At 40.1% G+C, this 17,547-nt stretch overlaps 1 protein-coding gene across 2 annotated transcripts; it reads right to left on the bottom strand.

The window, feature by feature from the left end:
* Positions 1-5,507: 5,507 nt before the first annotated feature.
* LOC109967602 (ubiquitin-conjugating enzyme E2 H-like) lies at positions 5,508-15,738 on the bottom strand. 2 transcript variants are annotated; one of them, XM_020613323.1, is made up of 7 exons: positions 14,797-15,106; positions 14,096-14,262; positions 11,439-11,513; positions 11,241-11,280; positions 10,955-11,007; positions 9,095-9,223; positions 5,508-7,856 (listed from the first exon to the last, which is right to left on the bottom strand). In XM_020613323.1, the coding sequence occupies exons 2-7, from the start codon at positions 14,145-14,147 to the stop codon at positions 7,732-7,734; spliced, it is 474 nt and encodes a 157-aa protein (XP_020468979.1). In that variant the 5' UTR covers positions 14,148-14,262; positions 14,797-15,106; the 3' UTR covers positions 5,508-7,731. The 2 variants fall into 2 exon arrangements, with proteins under 2 accessions (XP_020468979.1, XP_020468973.1); XM_020613317.1 differs by lacking the exons at positions 14,096-14,262; positions 14,797-15,106 and adding exons at positions 11,746-11,822; positions 15,385-15,738 and having other exon boundaries at positions 5,509-7,856.
* Positions 15,739-17,547: the final 1,809 nt, after the last annotated feature.

Genomic DNA, 17,547 nt, shown 5'->3' with positions numbered 1-17,547 from the left:
GAGGGTGTGTTCCAACTATAGGGGGATCACACTCCTCAGCCTCCCCGGGAAAGTCTATGCCAGGGTACTGGAGAGGAGAATTTGACCGATAGTCGAACCTCGGATTCAGGAGGAACAATGCGGTTTTCGTCCTGGCCGTGGAACACTGGACCAGCTCTATACCCTCTTCAGGGTGGCGGAGGGTTCATGGGAGTTTGCCCAACCAGTCCACATGTGCTTCGCGGATCTGGAGAAGGCATTCGACCGTGTCCCTCGCAGCGCCCTGTGGGGGGCATTCCCCCGGAGGAGCTGGAGGAAGTGTCTGGAGAGAGGGAAGTCTGGGCATCTTTGCTTAGACTGCTGCCCCCGTGACCCGGTCCAGGATAAGCGGAGGAAAATGGATGGATGGATGGACAGGACCAGATTGCACTGTAAACAGAACCAGTTGCTGGTGGTAACACCAGCACTGAGGAGCTGCCTTCAGCTGCTGGTCTCACATGAGAATAATTGACTTATTGATTGGGGCATATGATAATCAACTCAGTGCTTAATGGGCTGTGTATGGATTTATGGATAATGGCTCAATAGTCAAAAATCTCCATTGGTCCATACCTTCATAGTTTGAGGTATAAGATTACACTCAGGGTTATCATGATCACCTAAACGTGGCTGACATGACCCTGAGGGAGCAGAGAGGCAAGACAAAGATGAATTTTAATCTGTTTTATTAACCAACAGACTCTCTGACTGGTGGATTTTTGTCTGTTTGTTCTCAGGTTATTCATCTCAGAAATGGTTCACTTGATTAATCTATGCTGTGTTTCTATGGTATTCTGAGACGGCATGAAAGCTCAAAGGGATTGGTTAGTGTTAACTCCTTGCTGCTCTGTCTGAGGTCACTCACACACCCCAAACCTGCCATCCAAGATGTTTTGTAACACTCTGGCCTGTACTGATGGATGACAAAAAAATCATCCTCTTCCTGTAATGAGTTCTGGGATAATGGAGGGCGGCTGAGTAAAAGCTCTCGGTCAGTTGTTGGCAAGTCTAGAACCACTGGATCCTTCCAGCCCACCAGAGTGAGTTCTACCATTGCCAAACACTGTGGGAGAGCGTGCCAGTCACCACCACCAGATCTGGGTGATGACTGGGATTCAGGTTACACGGGATGGCGTCTCTGAGATAGAGCATGGGCCTCCATGGCAACCAGTGATATATGAGAAGGATGATGCAATTGACCAGCTCCATAACTCGTCCTGCACAGCCCTCCCTCTCCCCTCTCTCTGTGTCTCTTTCACAAAAAGATAAACACCGGAGATGCCAGAATATATATGAACAGCTGAGTGACTGTCTTGTCCTATAATGGCACTACACATGATTGCCCAAACAATAAGAAGCAAAGCAAAAATGTGCTAGTGCCAAAATGGGCAAAGAAGATGTAAACATGTTAGATACAACACTTGGTTAAAGGCAGAAATATAAGGGACACGGGCAGTGTGGATCTGTCTCTACTCTGTTTATGGCCCTATGGTAATTCACTGATGTCCTGCTGTGACAGTGAATTCTACCAGTGCCATACACAGAATAGGAGGAGATATAAGTGGTTCCATAATCAACATTAGCAGAGCAGTGACAGCTACACACAGCTGTATCAAAATCTGGAAATCTTTTTTTCCAGATATGAATGTGTGCAACCTGCTACTTCATGATCAGGCTCTGTTGTTTGAGGAGTCTTGCCATAATGCTCAAGTGCAGAAAGGACATAAACAGACAATATGCAATTCAACAGTGTCCTCACCTCAGTTCACCCAGTTTCTTCACAGAAATAAGATGTTAGCTATATCCTTTTAAAAATTACCATTGGATTATTGTTGGGTTTAGTGTTTTGGAACATTTGGAGCCTCCATGAGAGCCACACTGAGCTGGTCTGCTGCTCAGATTGATTCTGGCTGTAGGGAATGATGTGCTAAGTGATTTTTGAGACGCTCCAAATAGGTCCCAGAGTAGGGCTCATCTTGCTGTTTCCGGGAGAGATCGATAGTGTAAAAAGCTTGAGAGAGAGAGAGAGACAGACAGAAGAGGGGGGGAGTGGGGGGGTCAGAAGTATACAGAAGTTGCTGGCCTGAATTGCATGTTTTTAGTTCCTCTTCATATCTTGGTAACTATTACTAAAGAGTAACAATTACATTCTCATTTGCGATGAGGACTAGTCCCTAACATATCTGACAGAGCTAATGGAAGTTAAAGAAGTGAACAGAATATATTTATATATTCCTATTATAATCAAGGTTGTAGTGAAGGATACAGTAGCAAGTAAACTTAAAACAAAGGCATTCACTCATCATTTTCACAGAGAAAGTATTATTTTTTGTATTTGAATGTTCAACTAAAGGTGATAACTGTCCAATTCTTAATTTCCACATACTGATCATAATAGCATAAATGGTACCCTGGTCATTCTCATTTAGGGACTGCATGCATTTTCCAAAACATTGTGCAGGCTTCTATTCGTGCATATAGCAGAGGCCTGTGTTTTTCCAGATACAGTGGGCTTCTTACCTTAAAAAGCAGATCTTATATCCTTACTGCGCACAACCACACTTTGGTTAGAAAAAGACCAGAAGAAACTTCTTAATTAGACCAAGCCTTAGAATTTCTTCACAACCAGACACCCGGTCTTTTAATCATACAAAGATGAAACCATTGCCCAGTGACGGCCATTCATCTGGATTAACTGGGCTGCATGCTGGAGGAAGGCTGACTTTTTCACAGACACTTCTTCAGTGCTCTGGTCCACACAGCGTCGGTTTCCTCTCCCCGTCTGTCCGCTCCTCGTGGCTCCCTGCTCGTTTGAGCTGTATGGCCCGGGATTTTTTAGTGAACAGGTAATGAGTTCGTAAGCATCTTAACCCAATGGCGGTATAGTAATCCACGCCGCCTTCCTCTCTCTCCTTCTGCCGCCTCTACACGCAGGCCTGCAGGACATTTCATCTGCGCCTTTTACGCACAGGACGCGCACTGCAGTGGCAATGATGAGAGACACTGGAAAACCGGTTGATGGTTACTTGAATGCTGATCACATCAGTTTTACTCCAAACAAAACAAGGATTATGGTCAAGTACAAATAAATCATTAATTTTATATTACAACAGCCTGAAATAAGTAATCAAGTAATACTTAAGATCTAAGATTAAAAACTCTAGCTTTCATGTACTCTGCCATTTCTAGTCATCTGCCATTCTGACTACACACTTTACATGCTACGTAAAAACCCCAGTGTTTGTTAACGGACATACCAGCATCCACGGGTGTGGCATCCTGCTGCAGCCAGGCCCGAAGCTTCGCGCTTTCTCTCTCTCATCCCTGCTCGGGACTAAAAGTTTCTCCGAGCTCAGGCCACACCGACTCCTCGTTATATACGGGCACCCAAAGGTCCCTCGGGGACTCATTTACCTGCTGTCAGTGATTATTAGATAAATTGTAGGTGGAAGAAGAAGCATCATTCTTTCAGCTGATGTGAATCCACGAGATCGGGATAGGACAGGTTTGAGTTACGGCTCTTTCGAACTTGACGCTGAAATCCAGCAGTGCAGACTTTGTCCTGTCCATACATTATGAAGGATGCGCGCACCCGGCCAGTACTGTCTCATCGCCCTTTGCACTCCTGCTGCTCGCCTCGCTCTGAAACAACTTTAGCTACCGATCACACACAGGAGGCTACATATCATTCTTTTTTAACTGATTATTCTATTACTCACGAAACTCACCGTTGCTCTGTAGCGGATTGCAGTTGTTGAACTTAAAAAGTAGCTCCACGCACCTGTCAGTGATTATCGTCAGTTTAAGTAACTAACATAGGTACAGACAATAATTAGCCGTCAAGTTTCTATAATTGATACCTCATTAAAGTTGCTGTAAGTTTTAGCATAGTGTGAAAGTATGTTCATAGTGTCTGGAGACATGGATAGAAACAATGGGGCCCTGGGCACAGACCAGTAAAAGCTCCCTTCCCCTTTTTACATAATAGAAAGCCCTCCACTGAAAGAGACATAAAGGACAGGTAGTCTTTTGTCACTTTATGATCATTTTACTTCTTGTTTGTTTTACTCTCCAACAAGATAAGTGAAACAGAGGTTCAGGGGCCCCCTGACACAGATGTCTCATAGAGCTGCTCGTTAACCAATCTATGCATTCAACAGGCCTAGATTTATTGAAGCACATTTTAAATGTCTTTCATTTATGAGAACATTACTCCAGCCCAGCAAGGCATTTTAAAGAACTGTTAGTTGTTTGTTAATCCTCGTCTAAATAGAACTTGGCTCTCTGAAGTGCCAGTATAAGTGTGAACAACAAAAGTGTAAAATCTTCAGTCAACCTATCAGTGTGAAATGAAGTAGCTGAAAAAAACATCTGTAGCCTACTTAATACTAAGTAATGGGTTTAAAAAATGGACATATTTCACCCAAAGCAATACCTCATAAATAATGATATATGGTGGTTTGAGGGTTGTTGTTTTTTTACATTGCTTTCCCACCATGACTTTTTTCTTAAAATGCCATGCAAAAATACATTCTAAGACAGAGCTGCAGTCATTGTAAAGACAGTTTTAATTCCAGAAATTAACTGGAATATTTAACCCACTCATAAATATTTCTTTAAAAACACATTTCTAAGAATTTTCTCAATTCTTCTTATACTCTGAGCTTGAAGACAGATAGGAAAACAAGTTTACAATAATGTAATATCACTCTAGTAAAAGAGCTGATGATCCAAAATACCCAGGAAAAATAATTACCATGATCAGAAGCTTGATCTGCGTTACTGAAGCGTGGTGGTACCCTCCAGCCAAATGTTGATGTTGAAACAGGAACCCTGAATATACTAAAGAAGCTGTATGACCACACAACTATGAATATTTCATAGGATCATTAGTCAGCCTAGCATCTCAGCACAGACGCACAGTGCAGCCCTTCCATTTACTCAGTTACTTATTTAAAATGATCCACAAAATGAGAAAATGGAGATAATTCTACCAATTCCAAATCTGGATTTAAATGCTGTTTGGGTCCCTTTAAAACCTTTTTAGAAGAATAACGTGGAAAAAACAGCTTTAAAGAGTTAGGACTAAATATGCTCGTAGTAAGTCACACATACATACATACATACATACATATGTTAAAACAGTAGAAATGGGATTTTTGAAAACGTGGGAAAAACCATAAATGAAGACTTGTATGAAAACTAAGTTGTGAAGACCACAGCCTCACACACATAGGACTGCCACCTAGTGGACAGAGTCAGACATTATAATCATTCAGTCAGCGGGAAACTCTCCAGAATAACACCATTTGGCTCATGTATGCGCCTTGAAAATACCTCTACGACTAGTCTTAAGGCTAAAGAAAATCAGGTTCAACAAATAAGCCATTTTGAATAAAGCTAATATTTGAAAACAAAAGGCAAACACATACACTCTTTTCATTACCTGAGGTAATCTGAGACTGCCATACACAGAAGCATAATACTGACATAGTGCATATATATTTATTGTTGTTTATTTCTTTCTTCACGGTACAAGGGAAGCACATTTATTCATTTTTTGCCTTTAAAAAAAATCAGGAATATCTCAATTTGTATCCTGGATATAGGGCTTAAAAGGAAAATAAAAACATTCAAACAAATTATAGGCATCAAATATACGTCTTGTTAATTAAAAAAATCAAAACAAAAACCAATACACTGATGAATCCAGATGATGACAAATAAGGTTGGACGTTTTTGTTGCTAATGACAACTGACCGTGATATCATGTTGTCTTAAGATAAATATTTGGTTACCAAGACCACTTGGAGTCAATTTAACTAGGCTATTCAACAAATACTTTTTCTAATGCCATGTCAAAAACTATGAGAAGCTAGTTTTGTTAACCTATGTTATTCTCAAACAAAGATGAACCCTCTTGCAAGACACAATGGAAGAGATTCTGATTTTATTTTTTTATTCTAAATTATACATTTAACAGTAAACTGTCACTTCTCTGGTAACGCCGCGTCTGCACAGGTGCCAACAGGTAAACCAGAACAAAAGCTCTTAATCTGTCCACTGAAGAAGAAGAGGAAAAAAAGAAGAAGCCTCTGTGTGAGCTTACATCTTAACTCAACTGAGATGGCCTCTCAAGAGTTCTACCCCTTTGGGGCCATTCTTTGATTTCTGTTCTCACCTAATCTCAGTGTAAAGTCCTTCTCTTCAAATCCAGTCTGAGGAGGATCTCCTATTTTTGGGGTTTTTTTGTGGGGGTATATATTAATAAAACTAAGCTTGTAGATCTGGTAGATTTTGGTCCCGCCATTTTGGAAAACAACAGGCCGTCAACAGCGTAACAAAAGTAAATGCAACAGTGTTGAAAGGCTGAAACAAAGAGCACTTCTGTCTAGCAACATAAATGATCTCTGATGCTTAAGAAGGGAGTGCAGGGGTGCAACATACAGTATCTTTGCAGGATTTTGATTCAACAAAGAGTCATCCCACAGACAAAGACATTAATTCTCCTCATCTCTACAGGACAATTAGTCTTTAAACTAGTGTGTTATATAAGCATTAAACCATACATTATGATAGGATTCACCATCTGCAAAAAACTAACTATCCCTACGCAAGTCAAACACCTATTATAGTTCAACACAAGCAATAGGCAAAGTTAAGAAGTTCAACAATTCAACAAGAACCTGGATAATTCCACCAAATCCCATCCGGCTCACAGAGGCCCTGCACACACATTTCCTCTCCACATCTACAGCTCCACAAAGCCCTACACAAACTTTACTTCTGTGTCATGCCACAATATACAAAGATTCTCAGAGAATGACAAACACTTTCCTAAAACGGAGAGAGGAGGAGGAGGGTGCTGAAGACGAGAAGAATCAGGACTGTGAACTTTCTCCTCCTCTTCTGCTGAGCATCAGGGGTCAGCACGACACAGATTATCAATACACCATGATTCTCCGTGGGTTACATTCATGCATGCACACAGACGCGGGTGCACACATGCTGTGGCTTTGTCATGGTCGATGCGTTTGGTTGCTGGGCAGTGTGATGTGTCAGCTGGTCTGCACAGAGGGCAGTCCTGTCAGAGAGCCACATCAGTCTGGATGTGATGAACACATGACCGCACTGTGGCCTTCAGCTTCTCGAGTGATGACTGTGTCCAAAAAAATGAGAAGTGACACACACAAAAAAAAAAAAACTGGGGGTGGGGTGGGTCCACACTCTTTTTATGTTGAGACTGCTCAGAATTCGTGGACTGTTGTCCTGCAGTCTTTGTCAGCAAGGAAAAGACGCCCGATGATGCAGTAACATGCTGAATAACGACTACAAAAAACAATTTGTTACAACAGAGAAGGTGGTGAGGTGTAGCTTGTGGGTCCAAATATAAAACTGAGTGTAAACAGTTTAGTTTCAGTGATGTCCTCCTGCCTCCTGCACTGGTCTCACTGCTCAGTTTAGACTTACTCAAGCAGTGCGAGAGAGAGCCTTCTGATCTACACAGGCTCTGTCAGGGTGAAGAAGGGCCGGTGGTCACGAATTCCTAAATAAGGATTAATATTCTGCAATATCATACTGCAAATCCTTGTGTAGCAATAAAAATCCTTGTGTTTCTGTAAAAAAATTGTCTTGTTTAAATATGAATATAGTACTGAGTTTTTGCTCTTTAGGTCTGTTGTGAGGTGAAGGGAGACAGGATCTCACCCTTCACTACAACTCCATGTCCTGAGCCTCATCCTCTGAAAAGTCTGACATGGAGCTCTCAGAAGATGAGTCACCCCCTCCCTCCTCCTGCTCCTTCAGAGCCTCTTCTGTGGCATACTTCTGGATGTACTCTGAAAGACAAGGGAGAGGGATGGGTGACTGAGTCCATGTGACATGCACAGCAACAACATTTTCACTCATCAACAGAGGAGTTCAGATGAATTCCTCTGGAACTCTGCTCTGGATCAAACTTACTCAGTTTACAGCAAACCACTTGAATCTTAAGGTCCACTTACTTATTTAGCTTTCAAATGTGTCACATAGTCTAGTAGTCATAGTCTGCTTCTACAATGGTTTAATGGCACCTGAGAGGAAAATTAGAACCACCAACTGTTTATTTTGATGAATCAACAACTAATATTTGCAAAGCAGTAGTGGAGCGAAACAGATATTAAATTTCTGCTGCAGATTTTCTGGAAATTAAAATGAAATTAGCTGTCCATTTATAGTAGATGGGTTTTTGAGCTACAATTGAAAGCACCATAAAAAGTGAGTAGAAGATTGTTTTGTTAACTAGTTTTACAAAATATGGTCCTTATCAATAAATATCTACTGATAATAAGTAAAGTGTAAAGTTTTGTTGAGTAATAACCTCTTTCCATTAATATTTAGAATGTTAATGGCACTGTGCATTTTGTCTCGTCCTATCAACACCGGAGAAAACCCCCTAATTTCAATTATTGGAAATGCACACCTTGACTCCAAGTTGTAGCCGTGTCTGACAGAACTCATGATGACATTTGGACTTTACAGTGTTTGAACCCTTTTAGCTAAAATATCCACAGTAACTCCAAAGATTACAGTTGCATTCTAGGATTCAACAAGGTCCTAATTTTAAATGTACCCAATGTAGAAATATTAAGAAGAACAGGGTACCCTACAGCATGGCCCTTAAGACAGAAGAGTTGCAACATAGAGAGGTAAAAAAAAAAAAAAGGCAGATCACATGACTCATGTAGCTTCAAATAGTTCCAGTGAATTAAGATCTATTGTTTTCTGTAGCAAATAGAGGGATTTATCAACAATTAATATTTTTATGACGGCAGATCACATGTTGTAGATAGCTCAGCTAGTTAGCTTGGTACCGAATTATTAAAGTGACCCAATATTTGAGACAGACAGTCAAAAAGGTTCTAAAACATGTTTTGACACATATGTGGCTAACTTAAAATATCACAAGTATAATTATTGCTATTGATTTCAACTTTTTACTTTGGAAGAGAGCAGCCAAATCAATGCAACTATAATCTTAATAATAATTTTTAATCTCAAAATCTGATCCACCTCTTCAGATTTTCCAGTGTGCTACCTTTGATCTTGTGTTTATAATCCTCTGGTCGGTGCAGGTACATAGCGGCTGCGTCCCCATTCAGAGGGTCAATAGGGTTGGGGTAGGCAAGCAGTTGAGGGAGGAAGGACTCAAAGATGTTGGTGAGGTCTGGTGGATGTGGGAAGAACAATCAGTCACTACACAGAATGGCAAACCTACTGTACAAAGAAGAGCCAACAAGCTGAACAAGCTCTCATTAGTCCAACCTGGTGTCATTCATTGGTGTCATGTGCACAGCTACAACACTGTCCACTTAGAGACTGTTAAAACAAACTTTTTTCAAATGCAGGTACTCCTCAGACACAAATGGATGTCAGCCTATTTTCAGGTGCAAGTAAAAAAATAAAAAGGAAGCTGAAAATGTACATAAACATTTTTTGGGTAGTTCTACAGCTTGTAGAAAAAAGCTATGTAACAAAGTGCATCAATCTATTTTGTATCTTTAGGGCATTTTGAAGATTGGGGGGGTGAACATCAATTAGACATGATGAAACTCACTGAATTCAATATAATGTTTTCAATGACACAAAATTTTAATGCTATTTAATCAGCTATGTTTTCAAGGTAGCTGACTATTGTGCCATTTGTGCAATGTTAGGTCTGTTAGTCATCACAGCTAAAGATTAAAATCTGTGCAAAGTGCTCGTCACATCACCCACACAAAACATGCTGCTGGTCAAGGCGTTTTCACATACACAACATGTCTCAAAACAAACAGTTCTGGAATTAAGGGAACACTTATCACTCATCCCAGTATAACACCGAGTCAGTTAAACTTCAGGGGTATCAATTTGTCCATTTAGGAGGCACGAGTGATTGTGATTCTGTTTCACCAGCTTTGGTGCAAATGAAAGTGACAGCAGGTTCAAAGGAGAGGCCAAAGCAAGACAACCCCTAAAAAGGGAATGGTTTTGCATGTGGTGGCCACATCCAAATGCCATTACACCAGGAGAGCTGGACAGAGCCGTAGAAGGGCAACAGCCCAGCAACAGGACTGGTATTAGGGCTATGTACTGGCAAGAATCTGGAGATATGATACGTATCACGATACAAGGATTATGATTTGATATACTGCAATATATTACAATACAGTACACAATGTGATATATTGCGATTTAAAAAAAATCTAATTAAAAAAACTGTCAAAAAATAGGCAACACAAGAACATATGCATAAAATCTCCTGTAAGAAAAAAAAAAGTTAACTTTTTTATGCAATCAGAACAGTGATCTGCATTTGTCACAGTTCCTGTAACATCCAAAGCCATAGCACTACTTGGCATGTGAACTATTTCTTAAAAATCAACAGTCTTTTGAGAGTTGATGCAGTATTGCAAAGTGTAATATCACGAGGAGCACTGCGAGGGCCCTACAAAATGACCTCCAGCAGCTACTGGTGTGCACGTTTATGGCCAAACTGTCAGAAACATAACGGTGGCATGAGGGCCCAATGGCCTCTAATACAACCTGTGTGTTTATAATATGCTAATCATAAACACACAGGTCTGAAGTGTAAATCAAAATCTGGGTAATACTGATAAAACTTTATGTTCATTGTAACAGTCGCTTAAACAGAAACAGTTAGACATATCCCCAACAACAGCCTCAGGATCTTCTTATCTACCTGTGTTCACTGCATACCCTGGATACAGGCAGCAGTTATCACTGTAAGTTGATTAAACCAAGATGCTCTGTCTGAAGCGGCACTGTAGAGGTGTAAAGCTGCTCATTTTGTGTGTGTGTGTGTGTTTTTAACTGGTTATTACAGTCAGTCAGTTTAGCCAAGTGACCAGTTTTAGCAATATAAGTCTGTTCTAGTGAGAGCTGTGATGTGACCTACCATAGAGAGCTGTCCATGTCTGGTTGATGACATCTAAACACACAGTTCCTGACCTGAAAAAAGACAGCACACAGCACTGTGACTGATAGAGGAGTCCAGCAGAGACGTAAAAACAGAAGTTTGCAAAGTTGTAGGTAAAGTTATCTAGAAAAAAACATCTGCATTTCCTATATGCTGAACATGAACGTCTGCACTTATGAAAGCATCTATATGCGGCAGTCAGGTTGTTGCATGCTACTACATGCAAACAACTACTATAGACTCAGTTTAAAGTGGTCCTACTTACGCTTCATCAATGTTGGGATGAAAGATTTTATTCATGAACCCTGTAAAAATAAAAAACAAGGGTGGGGTTGAATTACTCTGGTGTCCACTCTCCGACAGTACTGCTTGATAAGGTGAGAACTGCAATTACAACATCCTCTAGTTACAACATTTATAAAGACTAGCACAACATCTGAACACTTGTATGAACAATTCATACCTATTGATGGTGATTTGAAGGGATATTTATCTGGCAGGTCCACCCGAACCTTCCACACACCTCCTTCATACGGTGCTGAACAAATAAGACAAAACAAACACATCATTGACTGAAACTGTTGCTGAAGAAATCAGACACTGGGGGAAATTTGCTTCATCCTCTTCTTTCCAAGAGTTAGATGAGACTGATACAACTCTCATATTTGTGGGTGAAATCTGAAGCTATGCTAAGCTAAGCTGCTGCTGTTCGTTATACCTTCATGCTGCTAAACATGGGGGAGAATCTGTGAATTTTTGGAGGCTCTTACTTCCAGGTGGTCCGTGGAATTTGACCACAAACTCATTGAGTCCACTGAGGATGGTGACCTCGTGCTTGCTCTCGATACTGACATTTGGTTAAGGAAAAGACACAGCCAACAAAAGAAAGCAAAGAATTCCAACATCAGACATACAGTATTTTCTACAGCACTTCATCAAATACAGACTGAGCTGCTGTGTCTAAATGTTTAGGTTCACTAGACTGCCTCACTCTCTGTGAACTTGTCTAGGCAGAGGTCAAACATAGGATCAATAACATGAGCCACGGCAGTGAGATCAATAATGCAATAAGTAGCTGCTGGCTGACAAGCTCAGCCAACAGACAGCAAAGTCTCCTTAATAACCAAACAACCTCACAATGAGTCAGGACAGAATAAACTCTTTTTTAAAACAAGAAGAAACTCTGTAGAAAGTCTATCAACTATCACATACTGGGAGGCTCAGTGCATTAAACGTAACCTGCTGTCTTCAGCTGTTTAAGTTGTAAAGAAGACCGATAAGAACTCTTTTTATAGGTAAGCACAGCTGGAGAAGATGACAACTTGGGTGGGTAGGATGTCATACTCATAAGCGTGCAGTGATGGCTAGAGACGTGACACTGAGTCAACTGTCTGACAGCAATGCAGAAAGGTTAAGTGTATTCAGACAACGACGACGACTGTGTGAGTTTGACACAATGACAAGTAGAGAAAGAAAACACATACCAAAACAGCACAAAGAAACTTTTACACCCTGTTTCACCATCCTGCCATTAAACCTACTGTCATCTCGATCCCAGCAAGCTAACCAAGGTGACGTGGGGACACTAATTTAGCCACAAGTAATAATGCTAGATTAGCTTGATTACATAACTGTCAGGCAGAGAGATGACTGTAAACTTCTACCAAAGAAGATGATTTAAAAGTCTCAGTCACTCAGTAGAAAAGGCTTGACTCACTCTAAATGTGATCTGAGGCAATGGCTCCTATAAATAAAAGCTGCTATACATGTAGACTAGTGCAGTAAAAATGTGCATCTCTGTTGTATGCCTTTCCCTTAGGGTTACCCATAGAGACCCCAGCATATGCTCACTCAGGAGTCACGTAAATACACAGGGGAAAACCTTATTTTGACAAAGGCTAACAGGCCACTGTGTTTAATCACCATTATCTTCCAATACAAATAAGTGTTTTGCTGATTAACAGGTTTATAGGTCTAGCTGTTGTGACATTAGCTCTTATCTCATTTGTGGAATTAAACGGTGCACTTAATATGCTCTACTGACCAACAGCAAAGTATATGGTAATCCACTAGTCCAGCCCCATGTGTTGGACATGTAGTGATGTTTTTAAGGACAGTAAAAAATAATCTGAGAGCAGCAGTTTTTGGTTCAATTTAACACATCTGGTCGAAAGCCATGACACAATGTATGACACCATCTGTTAAACACTGGTGCTACACTCAAGTCTGGAAAGTGTTAGAACAGGATCCACAAAAACAAGATCAGAAGGACCAGAAATAAGTGTTTTTCACTTCAACATGTTATGCCTTCCATTTTACTCTGACTATTGATCCAAAAATAAAAACATAACATAGGGTTTGATACTATCTATTCCGATATTTTTTTTATCGATGTTTTCTAATAATATCAATGAAAAACAAAAACAAATTTTTTGTTTGTCTATATATATGACTGTACATTCTGGCCATGGTAAAAATGTGAGTTAGCACTACCTTTATAAAATACTGTATATGTAACATACATAAATGAATGTAGGAATAACAATTTACCTGGCCATCATTAAATAGAACTTAACAAACGTCCTTCATATAAATGAGTCATTAACAATAGATTCTGTGACTGGTTAGAATGGAGATTATATTAAATAAGAAAAAATAAGAAATAAATATATGTTCAATTGGCAGATTGATAAAAGTGAATTGTGGAATCGCTGATTGTACACAGTTTATTACAAAGGACTAAACCCACTATGCATGTTGTCAGTAGGGCTGCAACTAGGGTTATTTTCATTCTCAATTTTTTTAAATTAAACAATCAATACTTTAGTCTATAAATGGTTAGAACAGCGTAAAATTCTCATCAAACCTTTCCAGAACCCAAGTTGGCATCTTTATGTCTTGTTTTGTCTGATCAACAGTCAAAAGATAGTAGTTAAAAAAAGGCACAAACCCAGAAATCTTAAAACTTCAGATCATGTTTTTGTTAACATCTTTGCTTTATAAAAGACAAACTACCGTACATTTTCTATTTATCAACTAATCGGTTAATCAAGTGATTGTCTCAGCACTAGTTGTGTGTCTGTTCTAAAGGTCCTGTTAGGGTGAAAACAACATGTTCACCCATAGTGAGTAGACCTGTCCCTGCCATGGACTGGATGCTCCCAGCCCCCATCCCTGCATGTGCCTGGACAGCACGCTTGTTGTTCCTCGATCAGCTGTGTGTGAAGCCCCGCCCTCTACCATGTTCCGGATGGTAACAGGGTGGCCAATCAGAGAACAGTCTGTAGCTGCAGGACAAAAACAAAACAATTCAGCTCACGCTGCCAGAAAACCTTTCATGCAAACTTCGGCAAGTAACTGAAATTAATGAACACCAGAAATAAATACGCACAGGTAGACTACACCAGTCAGCTGCCAGTGCGTTAAACATAAGATATGAAACCTCAAAGAGAGTAAGGTTATCAAGAACAAACATATTATTAAAAAGGACAAAAACATCCGCTCGCGTTTTTCTCTTCAGCATCGTTTAAGATGAAGGGTATTCTCCACTTCTTCACAGAATAGTCCAATATCTGGTGAACACACCAATGCGTGAATATATCTTAGGTTTATCTTATTCAATTTGCAAGATTATTTGTACTGAGGCACCAGTTTTAAAAAGCACAAGTCAAAGCCTGGTGTCACTTCTCTAAGGTTAATACATGTAACGTTAGTCGACTCTGTGTTTGTGATTTGTCAAAGATCGCCCGTTAGGCTACGTCGATTTGTTCTCTTGGTATTAACACTAATGTTGCACAGCCAGCCAGCTAGCTTACCCTTACCAGCTAAAACATGAAGAAATAAAGTGTCTTTCCATAGAAGCGTTTCCTTAATGTATAAATGTCCTCTCTCACCACTCACGGTGTGTTGTCAGTCTGATGGGGGCCACATATTATTGGCTAAAGGCTAACATAACGCTGTCAAGCTAAGGCTAACCATTTTCAAAGCTAATACAGTTGACAGCCAATGTTATATTGCGACAGATTCTGTGGCGGCTTCTCTATAGATACAGACATGAAGAGCACTGATAGTGAATTGGCAAGCTAACGCAGGCTAACACCAATGGTTCACACACACAATAACGTTAAAAATGTGTAGCTTCCTCGCCATTCTGCTAACTTAACAGTGAGCTAGCTAACGTATGCCAACCTGCAGCCACAGAGCTATCCATTAACATCAAAGTGTTTACACGCGTTTCATAAAAGATGTTAATATCACATAGCAAGTAGTCACACAACATACAGCCTTACATTAGCCATCGGAAACAAATGGTGTAATCAATCAACATTAGAGAACTGACAGTTATTATAAAACAAGATATGTCTATTTGAATTGGCTATTCAGGCTAATTTACGTTCTGGAAAGGATACAGTTTAACCACGTCGGTATCCATTCGCCTCTTGCCCGGACTTGGAGACGACATTTTTGTATTCCTTACAGAAGTGATCTAAAAATACTGCGGCGATTATGCTACCTCAGCTTTTCAACTAGAAAATACCTGTAAGCCCTCTGGACTGTATCAACAGCCTTCCCACAATGTACATAAGCAAGCTGCTAGCCGCAACATCGCCCACTTCTCCTCTCAGCAGATCTTCCGTGTGCTCTGTGCGGCCAGCTCTGCCTACTTGTGTCCTGTCCAGATCTGCCAGTGGAATCAACCTCCAGCGACACAGACTGACGAGAGGAGGGGCTCGGGTATAGACATTGGTGACACAGAACACAACTACAGTGTTGGTACTTCTTCGTGAATTGGATTATACTACTGCTGTGTGCGTTTCTACGAAGATGGAAGTTGTCATTTACACATAAAATGTACTTCTGGTGTGCTGTTCTTCAGGCTTCTCAGACAGTGCTAAAAGAAAAGGTGTCTGCTGGTCTATCGCGCATGGATCTACGATAAAATTAGGTTATTGAAAGGCTGAAACAAAAACACATGAGGCCGAAGTTATTTGTCTTCGGCCCCTTGGTGTCTCTGAATTTGTGCAACAGTATTCCATAACACTAAAAATGCGTTGCTTTAGTCTACTCCCATATATTTACAATTATGCATGGATTACTAAACAGGACTATTGGGCATTGGTCCAGGGGCTCAAGAATTCAGGGGGTCCCTGGGCCTTTGCCTCTGTTCGAAGTGAGTGTTCTTGTTGTTGACTTGACCAAGACACAAACCTACTACAAAAACTAGTAAAATGACAAAACAGATGCAGAGAGACACATGCACAAAGAGAGGCATAACAACCACACAGTCACAAAACACACAAAATGCCTACAAAAAGGTGCAAAGATAGTTTAAGGTCACAGAGAGACATAAAATGACGGCAAATATAAAATAAAATGGCCACTGATATAATGTTTATAGTCATTTTTAATCTCTTTCAGTCTGAGGCTCTTGCTTAATTGCAGGGAGGGTGGTAAATCCATCTATGAATACAGTTAAACATATTGCACATATATGAAGCTAAATTTGTAAATACATATAAATAAATGCTGCCAGTTCATCTAAAAATCATTATAATGTTATTGTGCTTTGCTTGCTTAATATTGCAGTCGTGTTATTGCTCTGAAGGCTGTGTTCAGCAGTATTTTCACAGGCCAGGCCAGGGCATTGACTGTGAGCCGAGATCCATCCATGGAGTTTGAAAGTTTCAGTGAAAGAGATGACGGCAGAAATATTTCACAGTTTCAGTATTGCTAAAACAAAGATAAGATCAGCCTAACAAAAAAAAGAAGAAGGTCTTTTTTCAGATGAACAGACAGGATGAGGGGGTGAATGTGTAGAAATCAGTTTGATCTGGCCCAAACTAAGATTAAGCAGGAGCTAGGGTTCAAAGAAACCCTCACAGTCTGATTAAATCTTTAAGTACAATTCCCACTGTATCATCAGTATATTGATTACACTCATAATGTGTCATACTTACTCTCAGATCTTGTTCTGCTCCTACAAATCTATCCATGCATGCTTTCAAATCTTTACTTGTAGAATAATTAGTGCTCATATCTGTTTTTGTTTTTTTTTGTTAATCAGTTGCTTTATCTTTGATAAACCTGAAAACAGCCTTTTGTACTGCCATGAGCAAATCATGTCAGCTATATAGATAGAGTATTCAAACTGAGGTAGAGTTTGATTTACTACACAATGAACAGTATTGCTCTGTTCATCCTGGAAACTACAAGGCCGGTAACAAAGAAATAGAACCAGGCTTTACTGAACTTCATATAGGCAACACCACCTACAGTGATGCAATGCACTGACATTTGTTATACCGCTCCAGTGTGCAGAGTACTGATGCTTCCTAAACATGGAGAAGTGCTAAACTCTTACTCTATCTGAGACATAAAACGACTGCTTCTTAAACTTGCACAATGCGCCATCATTAAGCCCTTTCCCCTATTGATGTGACATTCCAGTATATGTTTAGCATGGCAGATTAAAACTTGCATTGCCAGCATCATTTAGAGTACAATCATTTGGTTATTTATTTTGATCTTGTCATGCATAAACAAACAAAAAAAGCATGAATATAGTGAATCCA

This window comes from Monopterus albus, unplaced genomic scaffold (assembly GCF_001952655.1).
Source record: "Monopterus albus unplaced genomic scaffold, M_albus_1.0 scaffold5.1, whole genome shotgun sequence".
In the NCBI taxonomy this organism is placed as follows: domain Eukaryota; kingdom Metazoa; phylum Chordata; class Actinopteri; order Synbranchiformes; family Synbranchidae; genus Monopterus; species Monopterus albus.
The sequence above is the reverse complement of the archived record's forward strand: the minus strand, read 5'-3'. Positions and strand labels throughout refer to the sequence as shown.

Bases quoted from the DNA above. Each gene is read 5' to 3' on its own strand.
- LOC109967602 (XM_020613317.1), bottom strand. From the start codon at position 15,437: ATGTCGTCTCCAAGTCCGGGCAAGAGGCGAATGGATACCGACGTGGTT. The intron at 9,224-10,954 runs GTAGGTCACATC...CACATCCACCAG, and splicing joins GACATGGACAGCTCTCTATG to ACCTCACCAACATCTTTGAG. The intron at 7,857-9,094 runs GTAGCACACTGG...CTTGTCTTTCAG, and splicing joins TTATAAACACAAGATCAAAG to AGTACATCCAGAAGTATGCC.